General features: G+C 40.8%; 1 protein-coding gene across 9 annotated transcripts in view; it reads right to left on the bottom strand.

The window, feature by feature from the left end:
• The window catches only part of LOC135207905 (transcription factor AP-2-epsilon-like), a 234,481-nt gene that overhangs the window by 33,235 nt on the left and 179,933 nt on the right, over positions 1-21,313 (bottom strand). For 7 of the 9 annotated variants that reach the window (XM_064239841.1, XM_064239835.1, XM_064239834.1 and 4 more), the window contains exons 5-6: positions 10,051-10,110; positions 4,317-4,374 (exon numbers count right to left, since the gene is read on the bottom strand). In XM_064239841.1, coding sequence (XP_064095911.1) covers positions 4,317-4,374; positions 10,051-10,110 — 118 coding nt within the window. The remainder of the gene's footprint in view (positions 1-4,316; positions 4,375-10,050; positions 10,111-21,313) is intronic. The other 2 variants (XM_064239838.1, XM_064239839.1) reach the window with 1 other exon arrangement.

Here is a 21,313-nt window from a genome sequence, read left to right as displayed (position 1 = left end):
CAGCCGCCGTCCGGCAGCTGGAGCTGCGAGAGAGCAGCAGCAGCAGCAGCAGCTAGGGGTAGGGGTAGGGGTAGCGGTAGGGGTGGGGGAGGGGGTGGTGCCGCACCCACTCATGCAGATAATTTGTTTCCAAAACTAAGCACTTTAATTAAAATCCCAAAAATGTCAGCCACTCGAGTAATGCGGGTGGAGGAGGAGGAGGAGGAGGCTGAGGGCCACAGCGAAGGGATATCGGCCGAGGTAGGATGAGGGGGCATGGCGATGGGATATTGGCCAAGAGGGGGAGGGGGAGGGGGAGGCTGAGGACGAGGAGGCGGAGGGAATGAGGGACTTTTTCCAGGAGGTAGAGGGGAGAGTAAACCAGGACAGAAGGCTGGAAACAAAGTCAACTTTCTCTATCTTTTTCTCAGCATCGTTACATTTTCTATGCCTCCAAAATACTCGGTAACACCAGAAAAACCTAAGTATACATTGACTTCAGCGCTGATGTACGAAGGAAAGCGAGCAGGAGCGACATTAAACGCATCATTCTTTAAATTCGTTCATTTAAGGATAGAAAAAATATCTCATCTTCAAATTCCACACAAGGTAAAGAGAAAAAACCACATATTTCACATTACCATCTACCAAGTCAACGTAAAAAACACCTATCATGTCTTAATTTTACGCCCAGGTCGTTTGGGGAGAGAGAGAGAGAGAGAGAGAGAGAGAGAGAGAGAGAGAGAGAGAGAGGTTTTAAGGAATCTTTCGAACACTTATCCGAAGCGCTAAACGGTCGCCATAAAGGCCCTTTCGTCTGTCTTCCATGAATTAGGAGACGCATTTCACTGGACCAGCGTCAGAAGAACTGGCCGCAGACAATCACCATCATGTCCCACGCAAAGGCCAGGTCAAAATAATTTCCCCGACCTCCGTGGAGGGAAACCATTGAGAGAGAGAGAGAGAGAGAGAGAGGAGAGAGAGAGAGAGAGAGAAAGCGCAAACCCTCCGGAGTTAAAAAATGGTTGTCAACCGGACCATTTTATTCCTTTTGTCTTCTGGGAGGTTAGCTCCGTGTTTTCAACCTCGCGCGACCTTTTAACATGGTAATATATGTAAATCTAACTATGAACCCCCAACACTTCACCCCCACCCCCCGCCGTAAAATTCCCTACACAGACACAACGATACTAAAAGCAACCCCACCAACCCACCCCACCTCCCCCATCATAATCCCCTTTCCCTTTGAGGCCTCCCCGACAGTCCCATACCTCTGTGTCCCCAGGTCTAGTAGCAAGAGCCTTCCCTAAACAAAGATCACACCGAACCTGTCACGGATTACCGGGAGTTCGGCCAGGCAGCTTGTTTATCATATTTTCGTCCTCTTGAATAATAGGGAAGGCCGTCGTTACCCGACCGATGATTTGCGAATCAGTCTAGGAGAGGGTGGAGGGGTTCCGGGGAGGGGGGGGGGGGGAGAGGAAAGGCTACGTAACAGATGGGGCATGGAGAAGGGCAATTTCATTCTTTCTCTTTTTATTTGTAATTTTTTTTTTTTTTTCACTGTTCAATCGACGGGTCGCCACAGACAAAGTAGTGGCTTCTGTAACTCGACGCTCCAACTCTATTAAAAAGGGGAGATAACTCGGGCGTCCACGAGTGAAAAAAAAAAAAAATGATTCGAGAGGGATATGAGGTGTCAGGATACCAGATTTCTTCTCTCCTCTCTCGGAAACTTGACTCCAGAAGAAAGATGTTTCCTCGTGACCAAAAAATAAAACAAAATGCAGTTTCCACATTTCGGTCAACTTTTAAATCCGCTACAGCCTTATAATGGACAGTGTGACTGACATCAGCTCGCTCTGAATACCATTTTGACAAAAAACATTTAACGCAATTCATTGTTTGAGTGAATACAGCAGACCTTTCACTCATCCATTTTCCATACGGTAGCAAAATGATTTCCAGTTCTTCGGAGAAAATATTAAATAAATTTCAGAGACGTCAAAATCGGAAAGTGCCTTGTCAATACTCAGATTTCAATCTAAGAAAACGACCGTCGCAGAAATCATCTGCAGTCGGAGATCCAGGCAACCAACCTCCTGCTTCTTGAGATTCACTTCACTAAAACCATTAAACTACAACGGCCGCGTAGAAAAAACGTCATACCCACGTTTTAATTTTTTTTTTTTCATAAAGGCCGGAAGATCAAAGGATTGTTTCGTGTTGTAGGATATGAGATTTTGTTATCACAATGAGGGGTCGAGAGAAGCAAGGGGAGGGGAGGGAGGGTGTTGTGAGCGAGGGAAAGGGCTTCGTTGTATTGATAACGACGATCACATTGGATCATGGGGATCTCGACCCGCCGTCCTGCCTCTTCTCGTTTTAGGCGTCTTTATGAATAAATTGTTCAAGAATTTAAACCTAATACATAGTCAAGTTACAGGAATGGTTTAACTATGACCTCACAAGAAATAGCAGCGCCTGATTGACTGAATGGAAGTCCACGAAAATAAACTTTGAAAGAATAAAGGAAGAATCAGTTACTACGTAGCTGTCATAGATCACGTAAGTGTAAAACACGAAGAAACCCGGACCGTATTTAAGGCCAAGAGGACCACAAAACGACGACGGTCTCTCTCTCTCTCTCTCTCTCTCTCTCTCTCTCTCTCTCTCTCTCTCTCTTTCATGATTCAGAAAAAAAAGAATCAAATAGCGAAAGTGGCGGTTGGGGGGAAACTTAACGATATTATCGAGTTGCCGATAACGTTGAAAGGGCCGTGACATTATCTGGCAGCCTGCACACACTTCGAAAATGTTTCATATTCCCAAAATATTAATATGACATTTAATATGCAGCCAAAATATCATTAACGCACAAGGCAAATTAATTATTATACCCACAGACTGGGAAACGACAAACAATAACCCCGTTCTATTCGCTCGGCATTAATATTCTTTTCGAGTCGGTGTTTATTTATTTCTTTTCAGAATTGGGGAGGAAAATCATTCTTACTATTTGCTCTTTAGGATGTATCTCCTACCTGATGCCTCGTGAGGTGAGGAGAGAAAGACAAGAAGGGATAAAAAAATATAATAAAGTAAAAAAAAAAAAAAAATTCGAAATCGACCCGTTAGGTAATTATTGAAAATGTCACTCATGAACCCAGCCTGACGCGTTCATTTTGGAATAGAGGCAGAATGAAATCATTAAGAATAAAAAACCTGCTCTTGATAATAAACGTCAGTTGTATTATGTGTCTCACTTTCTCCCAGAACTAATGAATCATTTGAGCATCAACAAAGCTGCTCAATTCTCTACGGTCGCGACGCGAAAATCAATCCGTGGTCATTTTCCAGCAAGGAATGAATGGACATGCAATTAGTTTATCAGAAGAGTTTCAGTAGCGCATGCAGAGGAGATTGCTAAGTGTTAAAACATTCAACGAACACATGCTCCTAAACTATGGCATCTCACACGAGTGCCAAATATTATTTAAGAAAGCACATAATATATGAGATACACACATACACGTCTTTGATTCGTGAGCAAATCATGTACTTATGTAATATATATATATATATATATATATATATATATATATATATATATATATTTATATATATGTGTATATATATATATATATATGTATATATATATATATATATATATATATATATATATAAACACTATCATACACAAACATTTATGAATATAAATATTTACATACGTATATGTGTATTAGCTTTCAATAATCCCACAAATATTTTCTGGCTGAATGGGTACCATCTTGGTAAATTCAGGTAACAAGCTAATGCTAATACTACCCTGACTCCATAAACTAGGTACAGTATCTTGATAGCCTTCACAAGCACTCTCACAAGCAAGCGTATATACAAACCTACTTGTGCCGTGCTTGTGCTGTACACTATTACACAAAAACTCTATGTGAACTCTAACTTTCTGGCAAAACATCTCATTCTTTACTTGGCAAAACATCTCATTATTTACTATTACATAGCCCAATGGAAAAAATGAAGCGTAAGGCTTCAGTCAAATAACCCAAACTATAATTTCTAAGCTGCGATGTAAACATCGATCATCTACCTATCAAAATCCGAAAACTGAATTTCTTCGGACATTTACAAAATGCAGGTCAATCTACCAAGCAACTTAAAAGTATGCACTCAGCGGGCAACAGGCATAACACAAGAACGTCGTGATCTTAGTTGTTGTTAGGTATGAAAGCAGGAATAGTCAAGCAATGTGGTAGAAATGATGATATTGACAAGTAAACCGCCTTAATGATTAGCCATAATACTATAGTTAGACTTACCAAAACTGTCATGTTTGAAGATGTCTCCCGTGAAGCCTGTGTCTGGTTCTAACACTCCCTGTGGGGTGACATAAATGTTAGAAAGTAATTAGTATGTGTCTTCAGCATGAGCTTAAACAAGCCAGTCAATCAATACGTTCACGCCTGTTAAAGGTATGGAGCAAAAAATATCGATCAAGTTGAACCAAGAAGCCAGGTGATACTTCATATTAACATTCCGATGTGCGGTCGAGTTAGATTTTCAGCGTTAGCACATCATCTCAGAGAGAAAATTTATATTCTGAATGTTTCGAGTTTAGCATCAATCAGTTAGAATAATTCACTAAATATCTTCCTTTCAGACTACAGGAAAGTTTGGATCAAAGAGACACTGGAGCTCCAGTTATTTCCACACAAAACGGTCAGCAACAATATGAAAATTTGACAAATTTAATTCAATTAATGCTTTATAACAATACTAAATATAAAGGGATGGGAACAAACTATAATTTGGAATGACCAAAAATAAAACATTAGAAATAAGACAAACGGAAACAAGCAACTGAAAGAAGCGGGAATGCAAATAAAGAAAAAAAGAAAAAAAAAACACGAATTATGCGAAGCCCTTATTTTTCTCCTACAGCCACAGACATTCGACATCCAAGATTATCATAACCATCACAGGGAAGAGAGAACTAATGCTACGGATGTGGGGAATTTTTTGGAGAACATTTTTCGTGTTACTTAGGAAAGACTCCGCTCAGAAGTAGGGTGGTATAACTTCAATGCAAGAAAATGGATGCATTTACAGATAGTTCTTGCAATTGATTACATTCATGAGAGAGAGAGAGAGAGAGAGAGAGAGAGAGAGAGAGAGAGAGAGAGAGAGAGAGAGCTGTAAACACTTCAACATGCTTCGCATAACGCGACCGCAAGATCACATCACAGAAACAGATTATAGTTACGGGCGATTTTAAAGTCCCGGAGTGACAATTTTTATTTCTCGTGTGCTCATGGTAAATCTTACTTTACGAAGTAAAAACAACAAGTCCACAGCAACAAAACATTTAACTATTGTATAAGAAATTTCAAAATGTGTTTTTCGAAGAGGCAACGACAAAGTGTGATCATTTTTCAGTAAAGAATAAAATTTTAAGTTTGAGCATTCTTCAGTAAGGAATAAAATCTACGAGTCCATAAACAAATTTCAAAAAGGGTTTCATTGATGCATATCAAAATGCAAACAATTGTTTAAGAAGCTTTCGCCTCTGATCTTAAAAATGTAATCAAATCTTGCTATTAGAAGTTTCATAGTGCGAAAGTATGTTGCAATGAATTCGCCGCACAATCAGGCAAAATTAAATTTGCATTTATGATTATATATATATATATATATATATATATATATATATATATATATATATATATATATATATATATATGCATATGCTCTGGGCTCTAACACTAGAAAGACCGGGATTCGCTCCCCATGTGAGGCAGAAATGTTGGAAATTTATTTCTGAGAAACATATACATTACAAAAATATATCTATTATATATATATACGCAAGTGAACTTTGTCAAACGAATAACGGGTCGACATGACCAAAAAGACCATTTACGAGATTTCCTTTATATTTGTCGTCTGGCTTTACAGGATAATGACTTCCAATTGATGGTAACTCTAACGAACTGCATGGCCGATGTAAACCAGATCAAGAGAACAGCCCGAACACAATGGAAAGCGACGGGAAAAGAACCGAAGAGAAGAAGTTCCAAGTAAGTGAGGCTCCTCCTCCTCCTCCTCTCCTCGTCCAACGAAAGACAGAAACGGGCGCCCAAGAACTGCAACCGGATGGGCAGCAGGATCTTTGTTGGGAGAGAAGACTAGAGAAGAAGAAAGAAAGAAGAAAGAGGCGGTGAATGCAAGAGGCGAAAGGGCCAGCAAAGACAGGTGGGAAAAGGTGCCTCAGTCGAGGAACATCATTAGCAAGACTACAATAACCCTCAAAGAGAACATGGATAAAAAGGGGGACACTAATCCCCAAACAAAGATGCTCGTAAGAGCTCCAGCGACTTCAAATAAGCTCGCCTTCACCCTCCTCCTCCTCCTCCTCCTCCTCCTCCTCCGTCTCTAACTAACTAACCTTCTATTATCGTTCGCATTTCCCTTTCACCGAATATGCGTCAAATCTCTCCCAAATAAAAGTGAGAAAACTGGCTTTGGTAATGACTTCTTCTATTAAAGGGAATTTTTCTCTCCGCACCTGATGCTCTTTGCAAACACTCGTGTACGAGCTTCCGCGCGTGCGCACACACACACACACACACATACACATACACAGACGCTCCTCACGCATACACATTTAAATAGTGCACCCTTGCTTCCACTAAAAGATGGTAATGGGAGATATCAAACACAAACATACATACGTTCAGCAGTGCTGTTTACTTTCTTACATGCGTTTGTACATCTTATGTTTGGTTTTAAGCTTTCTGAAGATCTACTGGTCCAATACACACACACACACACACACACACACACACACACATATATATAATAATATATATATATATATTATCTATATATATATATATATATAGTATATATATATATATTATATATATATATATATGGGAGAACAAAAATGGGGCAGTTTACTTGGCCTTCAAGATTTGTCATCGCCCTACGAGAACAATCCATCCAATAACTGTAAGGACCGTCAATTACTCGGCCGATATGCACATGAATCGATAATTGCATCAGACCGGAATGAACTAAACTCGAGTTGTATTCGGGATGATCATTCGCTTACAAAATGCCGAGGCCTTTTATCTCGTATAATAAGGATTTCTGAATAAATCTATCGCGAGTCAGATCACTTCTATTCACCAGATTATACGCATGGAAACTAGTTGACTAGAATGCCAGTCTCCCTGGGGCTATCGAGGGCCATAATTAGACTTGTCTTTTGTTGGAATACGTGCTGATCTTAACATGTGTTACAGCGACGTCAAATAAAAATCAGAGTCCTTCAAAACTGCAGCTGTCACACGGAACACAATGCCGCCTTCCTGGCTGAATTGCATCGCTCCTGGCTACCTACCTCGCCATCTTAAGGTTTCGAACTTGTTATCAACATTTCATGGAATTTTCAATAAAAAAAGAATACGAAGAAGAAAAAAAATGTCTTCAGGAGACTGAATAATAACAGGTAAACTTTAAGCAGCAAGAATTTACATTTCGAATTCGGAATCATCCAATCTGTGAACTTTTCGTGAGTGATTGTTACAAGACGCGATGCAACGAAAGACGAATAGGATCAATGAAGATAACATTGACAGTTGTTATCATTTGTTATAACAGAAAACCTAACAATCACGCAAATAGTTTCTTTTTTCAAGAAGTTCCATTGTGATTGACATTTACCTAAAAACAAAGGCATGATTTCTATAAAAAAAAAACTTGGGGACCTATGACTTCAAATCACCATCAAATAAAGAGCGATAATAATATATCCTATTATTCCCATCTTTCAATGAAGCCCTATACGTTTGGAAACCGCGGGAGACGAAAGGGTTCCGAAATCATTATAAAGGAGTTAAAACTAATCAATTTACCTAAATAGCGGCTCTGCTGACCCCATAGGTCTTCTCAACGCGATCTTGTTCTATTATTGAGGGGATATAACACTCCACTAAATGGGATTCAAGGGGAAATAGGGGGCAGGAAAACCTTGGGAAAAGGGAGGGAGGGAGGGAGGGAGGGAGGGAGGGAGAGAGAGAGTAGGCTCTCGTTGCCTGCTCCCCAACCAGATTCCTGTAGATTTCATATTTTGCCAGCAATGCCAATAAATCAATGCCTGAGGGGCTGCAATACCCGAAGCCCGAGGGGCCTTTGAGGTTCAAACTGACTCTTGTGTCTCGTGGCCCTAAGAGTCAGAATTCCCCGAGGCAATGGTGAGGGGTTGAGGCCCCGGGGGAGTTCGGATCGCGAAATGGCTGGAGGGCCCTCGGGTGGGTAATAAAGCGAAGGGAAAGAGACGAGAAGGAGAAGATAAACACGTGATGCAGCCAAACATGGGAAGGAGGAGGAGGAGGAGGCGGCGGTGGCCGCTGTCCCGCCACATATATTGCTTCTCTCTCTCTCTCTCTCTCTCTCTCTCTCTCTCTCTCTCTCAGCAGCCCTCTTTCACCATCCTTCCCTGGCACTCTTCACCCGGGGGGGGGGGGGGGGCATGTTGGGGAGGGGAGAACCTTAAACCCCCTTTAAACTTTAAATCATCAAACTCCTAACTTCGTATCAATACCTTAAGTGGGTTAGTATTGAGCCTTGCAAGCGATATTACTTTAAGATATTCAAATACTTTCTCTATGTGAGTCAAAAAGCGTCTTTTAAGAAGCAGGTAACAAACTATAACGAAAAACGGCGAATAAATGAATAATACGTAACGCAACTGTAAGACAACATTCAGTAATCTAAAAGAAGTCGTACTGGACTTTGAATGTTGTGAAATATAGTTAACGACTCTATCGAAGGCTTCAATAAATGACAAGGGAAAAACATCGTGAAATTTGAATTTGAGAGAGAGAGAGAGAGAGAGAGAGAGAGAGAGAGAGAGAGAGAGAGAGAGAGAGAGAGTTATGTATTTGTTGATTTTGTTCTCCAATCATAGGTCATTACAAAAAGAGGAAAATAAACAAACTGAAAAAAAAATTTACTGAGAAAATATAATAAAAGAAAGGTTTTCCTTGAATCTCTCAAACTACAAAAGGAAACTAAATCATTGTAGATGAAAAAAAAAAAAATAAATTCTTTATGATAGTAACAGAGAATCAAGTTGAAAGCTCCTTTGAGCATGAGCAATAAAACCGAAACAAAATTACAGTCAGTACATCATTCAGCACAAATTCTTAGGATATCTTGATTTTGAGGTACAGAAGACCACCACATGCCCTCTTCGAAAACTCCTTACACCTGATACACTACAAGAAAACATCCATAATAAAGACAGAGACGCTACCATGACAACCTCAGGCATCTACATCACATTATTTCCACAAACAGAATTCAGTTCTACAAGTCAAGAGGTCTTTCTATGATTACAAGAAACACATGCGACGCCCCCCGCAACAGGAGGAGGTGTTCTGTTTAGCACACCTGCAACTCACTACTCAAGACAACCACCACCTCTAAACAACAGCAACAACAACATTAACCGCCCAAACAAACCCCCAGCCAGGTAGCGGGTGACCATCACCTCCACTCTCGGCGTTGCGTGCACATGCTCCTTAAATGCAACTTAAAATATTTATCTCTAGACTGGCAACGTTCTTTCACACCTACCCTCGCACCCAGAAGAGGCGCCCGCTCGCACGCCGAAGGCACACAGGAATCCGCGCAAGTGACGGATGTGTCTTTCAGCGAAGTGATTTCGCGAATCACTCGCCGATCGGCCGTCAGTGCACATTGCACAAGAATTCCTGAGCGCCCGCACGAAAGCTGTCCTTGACCACATCGCACGAGAAAGCACCTTCTGGCTGAAAAGTCGCGACCATCCGAAAGACAATTCTGGGGGCAAACACAAGATGGTTTCTGCCGATCCGAGAAAAATGCAAGTTTCTTGGAGGGCGACTTTCAGAGAAGAAGCTTTCGGCATGCGACGAGGTCCGCAAAAGGTTGCGAGGAGAGGGTTCTGGAACGCTGCCGCTAATCCTATCTACGTGGCACCTCCGCCAAAAAGGGTTTACTCACTTCCAAGAACAGGCCTCGTTCCGCAAACTGTTGATTAGCCAGAGCTCGTTTAGCCTGCGCCTGTTGGTAGGTACATATATGCATTGTTAAAGTAGCCCTCGGCCGACCTCTACAGGCTTATTTATAAATATAGTCTCTCTCCTCAGGCCCAACTAATGGCGAGTGACAATGATATTTATTCATGAAAAGAGATGCAACACCGCATTTCATCATGGGTGTCCACCCGGTCTAGTGACTGACTACTACTCTCCTCCCCCGTCATGTAAGTCATCTGGAAACTGGAGGCGTTCAAGTTTGCCAAAAATACACATAAGCGCCCGGAGGGGAATCCGCTCCTCAGTGTTGTCGTCATCATTTCACAAGAGTCCAACAGCTGAGGCAGATTTCTTGAAAATGACCCAAAACTTTAACTTAATTGTCAGTAAGCATTGAACTCAAATAAGAAATCCGTGTTAGCAGCTCCTTAGTTGTTACTAATCCACGTCTGGTAGCAAAATTGTCAAAACACTGATTAGTAGCATTAGTCTTTTTTTTAGTTATCTCTCAAATCATTATTTGTTACTGTTCCTGAGTACAGGTTACTTACTGCCCGAGTGTTAATGACATCAAAATAAACATGCAAGTCAAAACGACACTTTCATAAAAGCAATATTAATTGAACTTAACATAAGGCAACCTGAAATAAGGAAATTAGTCACACTTGAGGTTATTCAACAGAACTTGAATGTTACAAAAGCAGCTCAGGGTAACAACATGCAAACAACACTTCTCAGTGATGAAAAATAGAAGTAGCAAATAGTTTCAACAAAGAATAAAACTATGGTTATAAGGAAACGCGGTCTTGTCTAACGTGTTCGTTTAGCAATCGTTTCCAAAGTGTTCGCGATCCAGGGATGGCTAATTAAGGTAAGAACTCTTAGCAGAGCAACACAGTGAAATTTCAAAGTCATCACTTTTGCTCAAATATGCTTCTTCATAAAGGAAGATGAATGAAGCCTGATTAAAAAACCTCCGTTTTCAATTAAAATTGCTATCACATACCCGGTCAATGAAACACAAGCCGATTCAAATAAAAATGATCTTCTAAGCACATAATAAAACACTGCGTTGCTGTGGGACTCCACACGAAAAGTTCAATTAAAATATATGAGTATAGATAACTTACTTCGCAAACTACCTTAAAAATGTAAAAAAAAAAAAAAAAAAAAAAAAAAAAAAAAAAAAAAAATCAATCTGATTTATCAAATGTAGCAAATAATTCTGATTCTTATTACTTTCCTGCTCAATTCAAATTCCAATTTATTATATATATATATAATATATATTATATATGTATGATTATTATATATATATGCTAATATATATACACCATACTACTACATACATACATACATACATACATACATACATGGAAGGTAGCCCATTAAAACACAAAAAGGTAGATCTCAAAGCGTTATATTTCAAACTATACCGCTACAAAATCTACCCTTTTGGCGTTTTTATGGACTGCTACATATAAACATAGATAAAATAAATAAATAAAAAAATAAATATATATATATATATATATATATATAATAATATATATATAATCATATAATATATATAATTATATAATATATATAATCTCTATCTATATAATCAGTACTCTTCGCATCACTTAAAAGCCATTTATAACAATTACAATAAAAACCCATTACTCAACAAAGACACCGAAGCGACGTGGCTGTTGAGCGGTGGTAAGTCTTCGTCGTTGCGAATGCCTGGCTATCACCGCAATTAAGTGATCTGCAATGTGGGTCACAGAGCTCATAATATATTACCAGGTATGTGAAACAACCACCCCTCCCCTCCACTACCCCGACGGACTCTCGACCCCTTCAACAACACACACACCTTAACCAATCCCACACGAACTGACCCACTGCTATAATACTGGGAGTTGGCATAAGGTACGAGTTGATTGGCTTTTGAGACAGGTGTCATAATGTATGAAGCTGGCTAATCGGTAAATCGAGTGTACATGGAATACAAATCCCTCCTAAAAGAACCGATTCATTCCGGAGGAAAAATTGCGCTTTTTGTTTGTTTGTTTGTATGGTGTGTTTACGTTGCATGGAACCAGGGGTTATTCAGCAACGGGACCAACGGCTTTACGCGACTTCCGCACCACGTCGAGAGTGAACTTCTATCACCAGAAATACACATCTCTCACCCCTCAATGGAATGCCCAAGAATCGAACTCGCGGCCACCGAGGTGGCAGGCCAAGACCATACCAATCACGCCACTGAGGCGTCTTTACGCTTTTTGGGTATGGCTGACAAAGCCATAGAATAGATTTTGTGCCACGGTAATTATCTTCGTCAGATGAATTTGACGCATTACATGTGAATAGAAATTATGATAACTGCTTAAGTTTCTGCACATTTACCCGTGAATTAACGATACTTCAGAACTGCAGGCAATATTTCTAAAGGAGTCTCGCAGTGAGTTCGGTTTTCCTGTGGTCTCCCGCTGCAGGTTATTTCCGAGAGGTCAAAGACACGGGAAAATTTCTCCTGCAGGGAACACGATCTGAAGTCGGGCAAATGCGTCAACTTTCCTACAGCTATGAAAGTCATTTTCGTTACCTTACTAGCAGTCAAGAATTCAACGTGAAATAACCCATGTTAATGATCAAAACAACACACCTATATTGAACTGCTGATGGCAGCTCAAACTACGGTAATTAAATGCGCACTGTTTAAAAAGTAATACAAGAATTTACCAATAAAAATATTTAAATTAAAAGCTACTAAGAACAATCTAATTTAACATCCCCAAATCCTAAATTCATTGGTTAAAATCCGACTGTCTCGTACAAGAGCCTTTCACGGGAGTTTTGCTGTGTACAAAAAATACCAGAACGATATTCCAATAACTATGCTACTGATCTCATGAACGAGGCATGGCGGTTTAGCGACATGGCATGTCCTACTGTCTTAACAAAAGAAGGGATGCTGACAAAATCCTTCCCATAATAAACAGAAGCAATCTAAAAACTGGAACACACACACACACACACACACACTCACTTGCGGTTCAAAACCAGTCAAAACTCCTCTTGAGGTTCAAAACCAAAACTAACCTTTCTTTCCAAGATAAAATTCGAACTCATTTAAGGGGTATCATTTGTATGCTAAAACAAAAAAACACACAACTCATTTCGAGGTTCCAAAAACTCGCAAAACATCCGACGTCCTCGTCATCGACTGATATCCCTAGATTCAAACACACACACACAAACATTTTACAAACAAACTATTCCAGACATCCCACGGATGTTTCTCCATACATGAGCATCCGTTACACGTCATTCGTTATCACGGGCGAAGACTATTCACCACTTTACCGTTCAACCATACAATGCTCCGACTACCAATCATAATGATTTTCATGAAGTCTTGACATCGTCCAATCCACAAACGTTCCCAAATTAAGATATAAAACAGACCGCTTTACTCGAAATAAATTTCCTTAATATTGGCCTCCCCTCCCCTCTATACCATTTCAATCGATTCCATTTTTCGGGGCTTCTTGCGTTTTTCCCGTTTGGTTTCGTTTCTTCTTCCCTTATCTTCCTTCCCTTCCCTTCCCTTCCCTTGGAGACCGAAGAGGGAACTTGGAGGGGTTCGACTTTTTCCAAAGCAAAGAATGAGTCAACCAATCAACAAAGAATAGGGAAGAGAAAATACACCGATGAATAAGATATTACGACGAACAAATCATTCGCTTTTATACATGAAAAATTAAAAAGGGAGCGAAAGGAAATTAATCAAACTAATAAATGAAAGAGTTATAAACCAAATGAAAATTACTTTTATGTACCGACCAAATAAAAATAAAAATAACAACGGACCAAATAAAAATAAAAATAACAATATTCATCATAATATAGCAAAGAAAATTCACAAACAGACAAAAATAATCCGAGTGAAAATTCAAACAAACAAAATACGCCGACTGACGGTATATCGATGAAATGGAGGAAAGAGGGTGGTGGTGGTGGGGGATAAAGTGGTGGGAAAGGGGGGAGGGGGGGGGGTCGAGAACAGTGAGGAATCTGAAAAGGAGGGAAGTTGAGACAGAAACAAGAAAGTAGCCCAACGGAAGTGTTGTGGCGACTTCCCCATCATCAGGGGAAGCAACGTACGGCAGACAACGAGATTGCAACCTTTATAATCGGTTTCTCCATCTCCCCCCCTCTCTCTCTCTCTCTCTCTCTCTCTCTACTCTCTCTCTCTATTGGCTACTTTCTAGTTCATACGATATCACAACTCTCTTCCCTCTTTCTCTCTCTCATCTATCATATATATATATATATATAATATATATATAGATATATATTAGTATATATATATATATATATATATAAAATAATAATATATATATGTGTGTGTGTGTGTGTGTGTGTATGTCAATATATATATATATATATATATATATATATATATATATATTACATACACACATATATATACATACAATATATATATATATATATATATATATATATATATATATATATAACATACATATACATATCTTGAGCTGGTCAATTTAGAATTTTATGAGAATAACTCCGATCAAAAATGACACTGGTGTCACAGATATGGACGGAAATAATGAGAGAAAGGTTGTGCTGCAATAATTGCATTCACTTGCACACAATGTTTTCATTTAGAAATGGGTTCTTGCACGGTTTGCACGGTCACGAATTAAAAGCCTCTGCTTTCTGCCATACTCGAATGTTATAAGAAGTTACGGAGTCTCACACCTGCCGTAAAACTGAACAAGTACTTTTAGGCATGACGTTCAGAGAGAGAGAGAGAGAGAGGGGAGAGAGAGAGACTGATGAGAGAGAGGAGCGAGAGAGAGAGAGAAGAGAGAGAGGGGGGGGGGGGTTGTGTAGGGAAACCGGGGGCTGGAGAAGTCCAGAAATGCCTTTGGCGTTCAAACATTAGAGCGAGAAATGCAGGTGTAAAGGAGGTTAGAGCCTGGCTGAAACGAAAGGAGGCTAACAGTCTGCAACTAGCACTACCACGTCCGGTCCTCCTCCTCAGTCAGTCAGGTCTCTTCGTCCTCAAGAGTATCATTCCAACTGCCTTCAAACCCCCACTCCGTATCCTCAATAAAGTGAGCGCAAAAATCGTTACATTTATTTCAAAGAAAAATAAACGAGTCTCCTTTTCCTATCGGCTATAAGTCGCCATAAATGATGAGGTTTCTTAAGAGCCACTTAATCAAGCAAGTCGCACATTATTCTAATCTCTCTCTGTGTCATAAACAGAAGGCAATTATCATCCATTCTAGATTTTATCAGCATAATCTCTCTGAGCGCTTACTTGGTTGTGCCTTCTCTCTGTTGACCCACACCGGAGTATTTGCTACACCAACATCTATGTTGACAACAACAAGGACGTGAATGATTGGGCAGGGTAAGGTAGAGACGTCGCCAAACTTCCCGTCGAACGCAAAAGCAAGAGTGACACTATAACCCACACTCTTGGAGGGCGATCACGACTACATCTCCAATTAGAACTGGCGTTTTATTCTCTTCTGGAAATTTGCATCGAAAGTTTGTCTTGCCAGACCTCGAGTCAGATATAAACTGTGATGGATCACAACGCGGTCCAAGTAGCCATCAAGGCGAACGCACAACTCGCAGGCCAAAGCTGACTTCCATCATTCCATTCCAACGTAGTTTTTTCCTCAGGGAGAGATTCCTTGAACTAAAATCCCTTCTTAAACATCACGAGAGAAATTCCGAGCAGCGACTGCAGAAGAGGTTCAAACAGAACAGACGTCAAAAGCGACGCCACACAATCTATTGACACAACTCGCCCATCAATTTGTTGACTCATTAGTAATCAGCCGAACACCGAATGAGATGCGACCAATGGAGCGTGGTTACGCGATCCAAAAGCCACTAACCGGTTTAAAATGAGATACGCACTGAAGTGGAGGCGGTGGCTGAGGCGAGGCGCGAGGGCTGCTGGATACGTATATAGTATACACAGGGGATACTGCACGAAGGGTGGCCACGCCATGAATGCTGCAGTCGAGGCACGAGGATAAAATCAACATCATGCGTAGGGTCCGGTATACTACTTTGTCGTTTCCCTTTCTTCTCACGGAAAAAAATATTACGCTAACAGAACGCTTTTAGGGTAGAAATACTGAACGTTCCCTCTTTGCAGACCAGCAGCGCTCGTATAAATTTCCCCAATCAGCACGTCACAACACTTTCGCTACACCGCTAAAATCACAAAACGGTACGAAATCGACAATTCTGGAGGATCCCGAGTTTCCCATTTTTTTCGGCCTAAGAAAGACATCCCAGGAGGTTCCAGTATTATGACTTAAACTCGTACTTGAGAGCCGACGGAGATTGAATTACTGAGTTCATGGTTGTAAAATAATGTTTCGAGAAATTTTATACACACATCACCGTGACATTTTTATATAAAAACATTAAGCTACAAATGTCGTTTGATATCCAGTTCGCGCTACTTCGGTAACATCGCCGAAGGGGAATTATATCAGTGATAAATAATGTTCGAATCACTTTGGTACCAAAGCATTTATCACTTATCATTCCCGCTCGGCGATATTCCCGAAGTAGCGCGAATTGGATTTTAAACGACATTTGTAGATCACTGTTTGTGTGTGTGTGTGTGTGTATATATATATATATATATATATATATATCTATATATAATATATATATATATCTATATATATATATATCTATATATATATATATATGCTAGGCAACTAGTTCAAGTCGGTCCAGCGTTTCCCACACAGTGCCAGCCGTACCGTAACTTCGGGCAACCATCATACACAGTCACAATAGAGTTCATTCCATAAAAACTTGAAGCACGTAGCCTGTGCAATTATTGCATGGGTCCTCTCGAGCTTCCAACAAACTTTTATGCTGATACTGCATATCAACCTTTTTCCAGTAATGGAAGACCTCAATAAATATGGCTTTCCTATCAGCTTCGTGAGGGGCTTCCCCAAAGAATACATTTTTATGCGCGTAACACACAAGTTCTATCAGAATAATAAAGGCTTAAACTTTCTACACTTACGCAGCTTAATATTTATCATTTTGTTCAATCAATATCTACAAATTTCACAGTGTCTCTCATCAAAGATAAAGAAAAATGACATCAACAATCAAAGCAAGAATACTTGCATCATCACTATGATGTCACTTACTTGCACTTGACGACAATACGATTGCAAGGCACGTGTCTGCAATTTCTGCCTCACTGAAGAAAACGTTCAAGTCTTCTACATATGATACCTACGACAGAGAGAGAGAGAGAGAGAGAGAGAGAGATCTGCCAGCGACCAAGAGGGTCGAAAGGATCACTGTAATCTAGAGGGTGCTTTTAATTCAAGGTAGTAACACAGTGTGCGATACCAAGACTGTAATGGTTCTCGTCTTTTTACCTTCATCATGACGGCTGCGGTATGTTGTCAACACCACCCCAAGAAATAACGATAATTACTATGACAAAAAAGTTAGTGTTTATGACTGCTGATGGTCGCCACAGCAGAGGCCTCCGCGGAAATCTAAAGGAACGTGATGTTAACGATCGTTATGCTATTCGGCGAGTCGTTTGCATATACTGACACAGATATCAATGTAAGTTTGGGGACGACGATTAACCCTTTTCAACTTCATAGCTTGAATCAATTTCAAAGAATCACAGTCTATGAATAGCGAAAGTGTTCTTTACAGAAAACTAAAAAAAAACTGCGTTTATCAAACTCCTACACCGGCCTCCTCAGTTGTAGTGATTTTAAATTTCAAAGGCTACAGGTTACAACATCCGGCCGCCGTCTGCTGCTACAAATGACAGTAGTCCAGAAGCCACCCATCAAAAAATAAAAAAGAAATAAATACGTATATTTGCTCACTCCGGGTGACGTGAAGCTCTGAAGGGGTTTCTAGCAAAAACTTCCCCGTAACAGACGTGAAAGAAACATGGCGGCCATGTTTACCGCTGAAAATGATGGGCGCAAACGACATGGGTGCGAAATGTTTACGACGTGTTGGAGTGGTGTTGGTGGGCGGCCGTCACTGATGTTCTCGATAGCACAGTCATCGCCCGACTCGTAAACTGCCCCATTACGGAACAATAAAGGAAATCTTATGGATATGCTATTCCAAGATACAATCAATAAAGCACGCAAGCGAATGTTAAGGAATTCGGAACAATACAGGAAATCTTATGGATATGATATTCCAAGATACAATCAATAAAGCACGCAAGCGAATGTTGAGGAATTTGGAACAATAAAGGAAATCTTATGGATATGATATTCCAAGATACAATCAATAAAGCACGCAAGCGAATGTTAAGGAATTCGGAACAATAAAGGAAAATCTTATGGATTATGAATATTCCGCGATAACAATCAATAATAGCACGCAAAGCGAATGTTGAAGGAATTTGAACAATACAACGGAAATCCTTACGGGTAATAACTATTCCATGATACAATCAATAAAGCACGCAAGCGAATGTTGAGGAATTTGGAACAATACAGGAAATCTTATGGATATGATATTCCAAGATACAATCAATAAAGCACGCAAGCGAATGTTGAGGAATTCGGAACAATAAAGGAAATCTTATGGATATGATATTCCAAGATACAATCAATAAAGCACGCAAGCGAATGTTAAGGAATTCGGAACAATACAGGAAATCTTATGGATATGATATTCCAAGATACAATCAATAAAGCACGCAAGCAAATGTTAAAAAACAAATCTTGTTGTGGGGGACAAAAGACGATCGCCAAGTATCAAATCGACAGCGACTGGAGTCACATTCTCAAACCAGAGTCAAATCCTTTCGTAAGTGACATACGCCGCTGCCACTGGATCATTTTAAACAAAGACAAAGTCCCCCGATTACGAATCTAATTCCAATCATTGATGATTTTAAGCTCTATTGATCCTTCTCTCGGCCTGACAAACTATCCCGGTTTGCGTGACATTAAAATAATAACTAAATTCATCACCGTTGAGTCAGAGGGCCGGAGTTTGATGCTCGGAGTAAGCATTAAATAATAAGAAAATAAAAAAAGACCCAACCGCGAAGAATGCGTACCCAATTTCCCAACGCTCCAATGAGCTCCTGCTGTTGCTGCCGCCGCAGCTCCTAGGTTGGTAGGAGCTCTGGAAATCCGCCTATACTCAACATGACGACACAAGTGGGTCCCCTTCTGGAGCGCCAGCCCTTCAGGGATGAGCCCCCACAACTCCGTCCCATCCCCTCCCCCCCTCCCCTCCTCCTCCCAATCTCAATCTTTTCCTTCGCCAGCAATAGCAATCACAAAGTTTTCTTTTCTTGTTACTCCCTTCTCTTCTTCTTCTCTCTTTACTCCATTCTCCCTCTGTCCTTATAACCCTTTTCACATCCTGCTTTGCCATCCCTCCCTTTAACTAAAGCTCTTTTCCCCCCCGAGAAAATCTGTATATCCTAGACGCGAGTAAAAATGTTGATTGACTGCCGAGGCTGTTGCGCCGGCGAGGCTTTGTAAGGTTACTTTCGAGGGAAAATAAGAGGGAGGGAAAGGATAAAGAAGCGACTAACACAAGAAAACAATGAGCTTCAACATCCTAGAGGCACGAGGAAAAACATTCAAAACCTGGATTTAGAACAGAAAAACGATCACCGATAAAATACCAAATAAGGAAGGGAGAATACTGCGGAAATAAATTATCAATTGAGCCTATTTTTGAAAGGCCTAAACCCATTGAGAGGTTCAAAGAAAACAGTCCAATAATTTCCCTGTACCTACCGCCATTACGGCCCGAGGCCATCGGCGACAGAAGGGCACCCCCCAAATGGATTCGCTTGAGGATGGGGGGGGGGGCAGGGCAGGGGGTAGCGGGAAAGGACTCGAAGGGTGGGGGACCTCAACAATGTGCTGCTTTCACGCCCCTGACAGCTTGTGGGAATGATGGCCAGGAGAGGCGATGACGGCGTGGCGGCCCCTATATCCTTCTGCTCTTTAAATCTAACAATAAGGAAAGGGGCAGCACGGCTTGTTTAGAGGTTTGGAGACTGAATGGAAAACGTCCCCTGTTGAAACACTGAATTGCCATCCATACTGCGCCCAGTCTTTGCGCTGCCTTCGTTCGCTTACTTCATCCCTTCGCGTTCAGGGGAAATAACTAACCTAGCACTATCAGGATAAAGGATGCGAAAACAGAAGAAGAAACGAATTGGGTTCCATGGCGTCACAAAGGCGGGGTTGGCAATGTGCCCCAATGACGTCACGATGCAAAGGAACCAATGAGCAATAGGCGAGGTGTGAGGGCGCACCAAGGGGCCACAGGACCCCGACGGAGTCACACAGTAGCTTTTGTTAAGGGTCTCCCTGGGGGGGCTGACGGCCAATGAACGGGTGAAATTATACAATCCGGCTATTTTCGACTTTTATTGCCAGCCCCTCGCACGCCTCGGAAGCGCCATGCGGGTGGGCACAACAAAACCGCCGCCGCCATTGCTTCAAAAAACTATATTACGAGGTGCTGACGGGATAAGCCTTTCCTTTTAGCACATAGCAGTAAATGGGGGAAAAAATACATACACTATGATGTGGATGGTGGGCAACAGAGAGCTTTTCGGAAAAATGTAAACAGTTCAGCTTATCAAGTAGACTATACGAAAATTTTCATTTTAATACACAAAGGTTAACTTTTACCTTTTCCCGACATGTACAGAATAAAGCCAGGTCATCCAAGAATGATCAAATATTATAACAACAGTTTCTGAACGAAACAGCAGCGCTCTTCAGTGAATCCAAAATTATAAATGGCAGCCCACATGGGCTCAGTTCCCACGATGGTCCAGACTTGAACAAATGACTCGGCCTCCTGCTCCTCTCTCCACTTAGCTTTTAGGTGAAAAGGATAACGGGGGGACGGACTCTTTATTTTAATTAGGTAATAAAAGGAAGTTTAGAATCATACCAAAAATAAAAGGAATTGTCACAAGTAATCAACTTACGGATAACTAACTAAAACTCAAAATAACCCATTATTCGATAAAAATACATTCAATAGCAGTCATGCCAGCATGAAGAAATGGACTATCCCCCCCCCCCCCCCCCCCCCCCCCCCCCCCCCCCCCCACACACACACAAAATCTGAGTATCTGAAAATTATACTCGCGAAAATAATATGAA

Source organism: Macrobrachium nipponense, chromosome 34 (assembly GCF_015104395.2).
Source record: "Macrobrachium nipponense isolate FS-2020 chromosome 34, ASM1510439v2, whole genome shotgun sequence".
NCBI classification, from domain to species: domain Eukaryota; kingdom Metazoa; phylum Arthropoda; class Malacostraca; order Decapoda; family Palaemonidae; genus Macrobrachium; species Macrobrachium nipponense.
The sequence above is the reverse complement of the archived record's forward strand: the minus strand, read 5'-3'. Positions and strand labels throughout refer to the sequence as shown.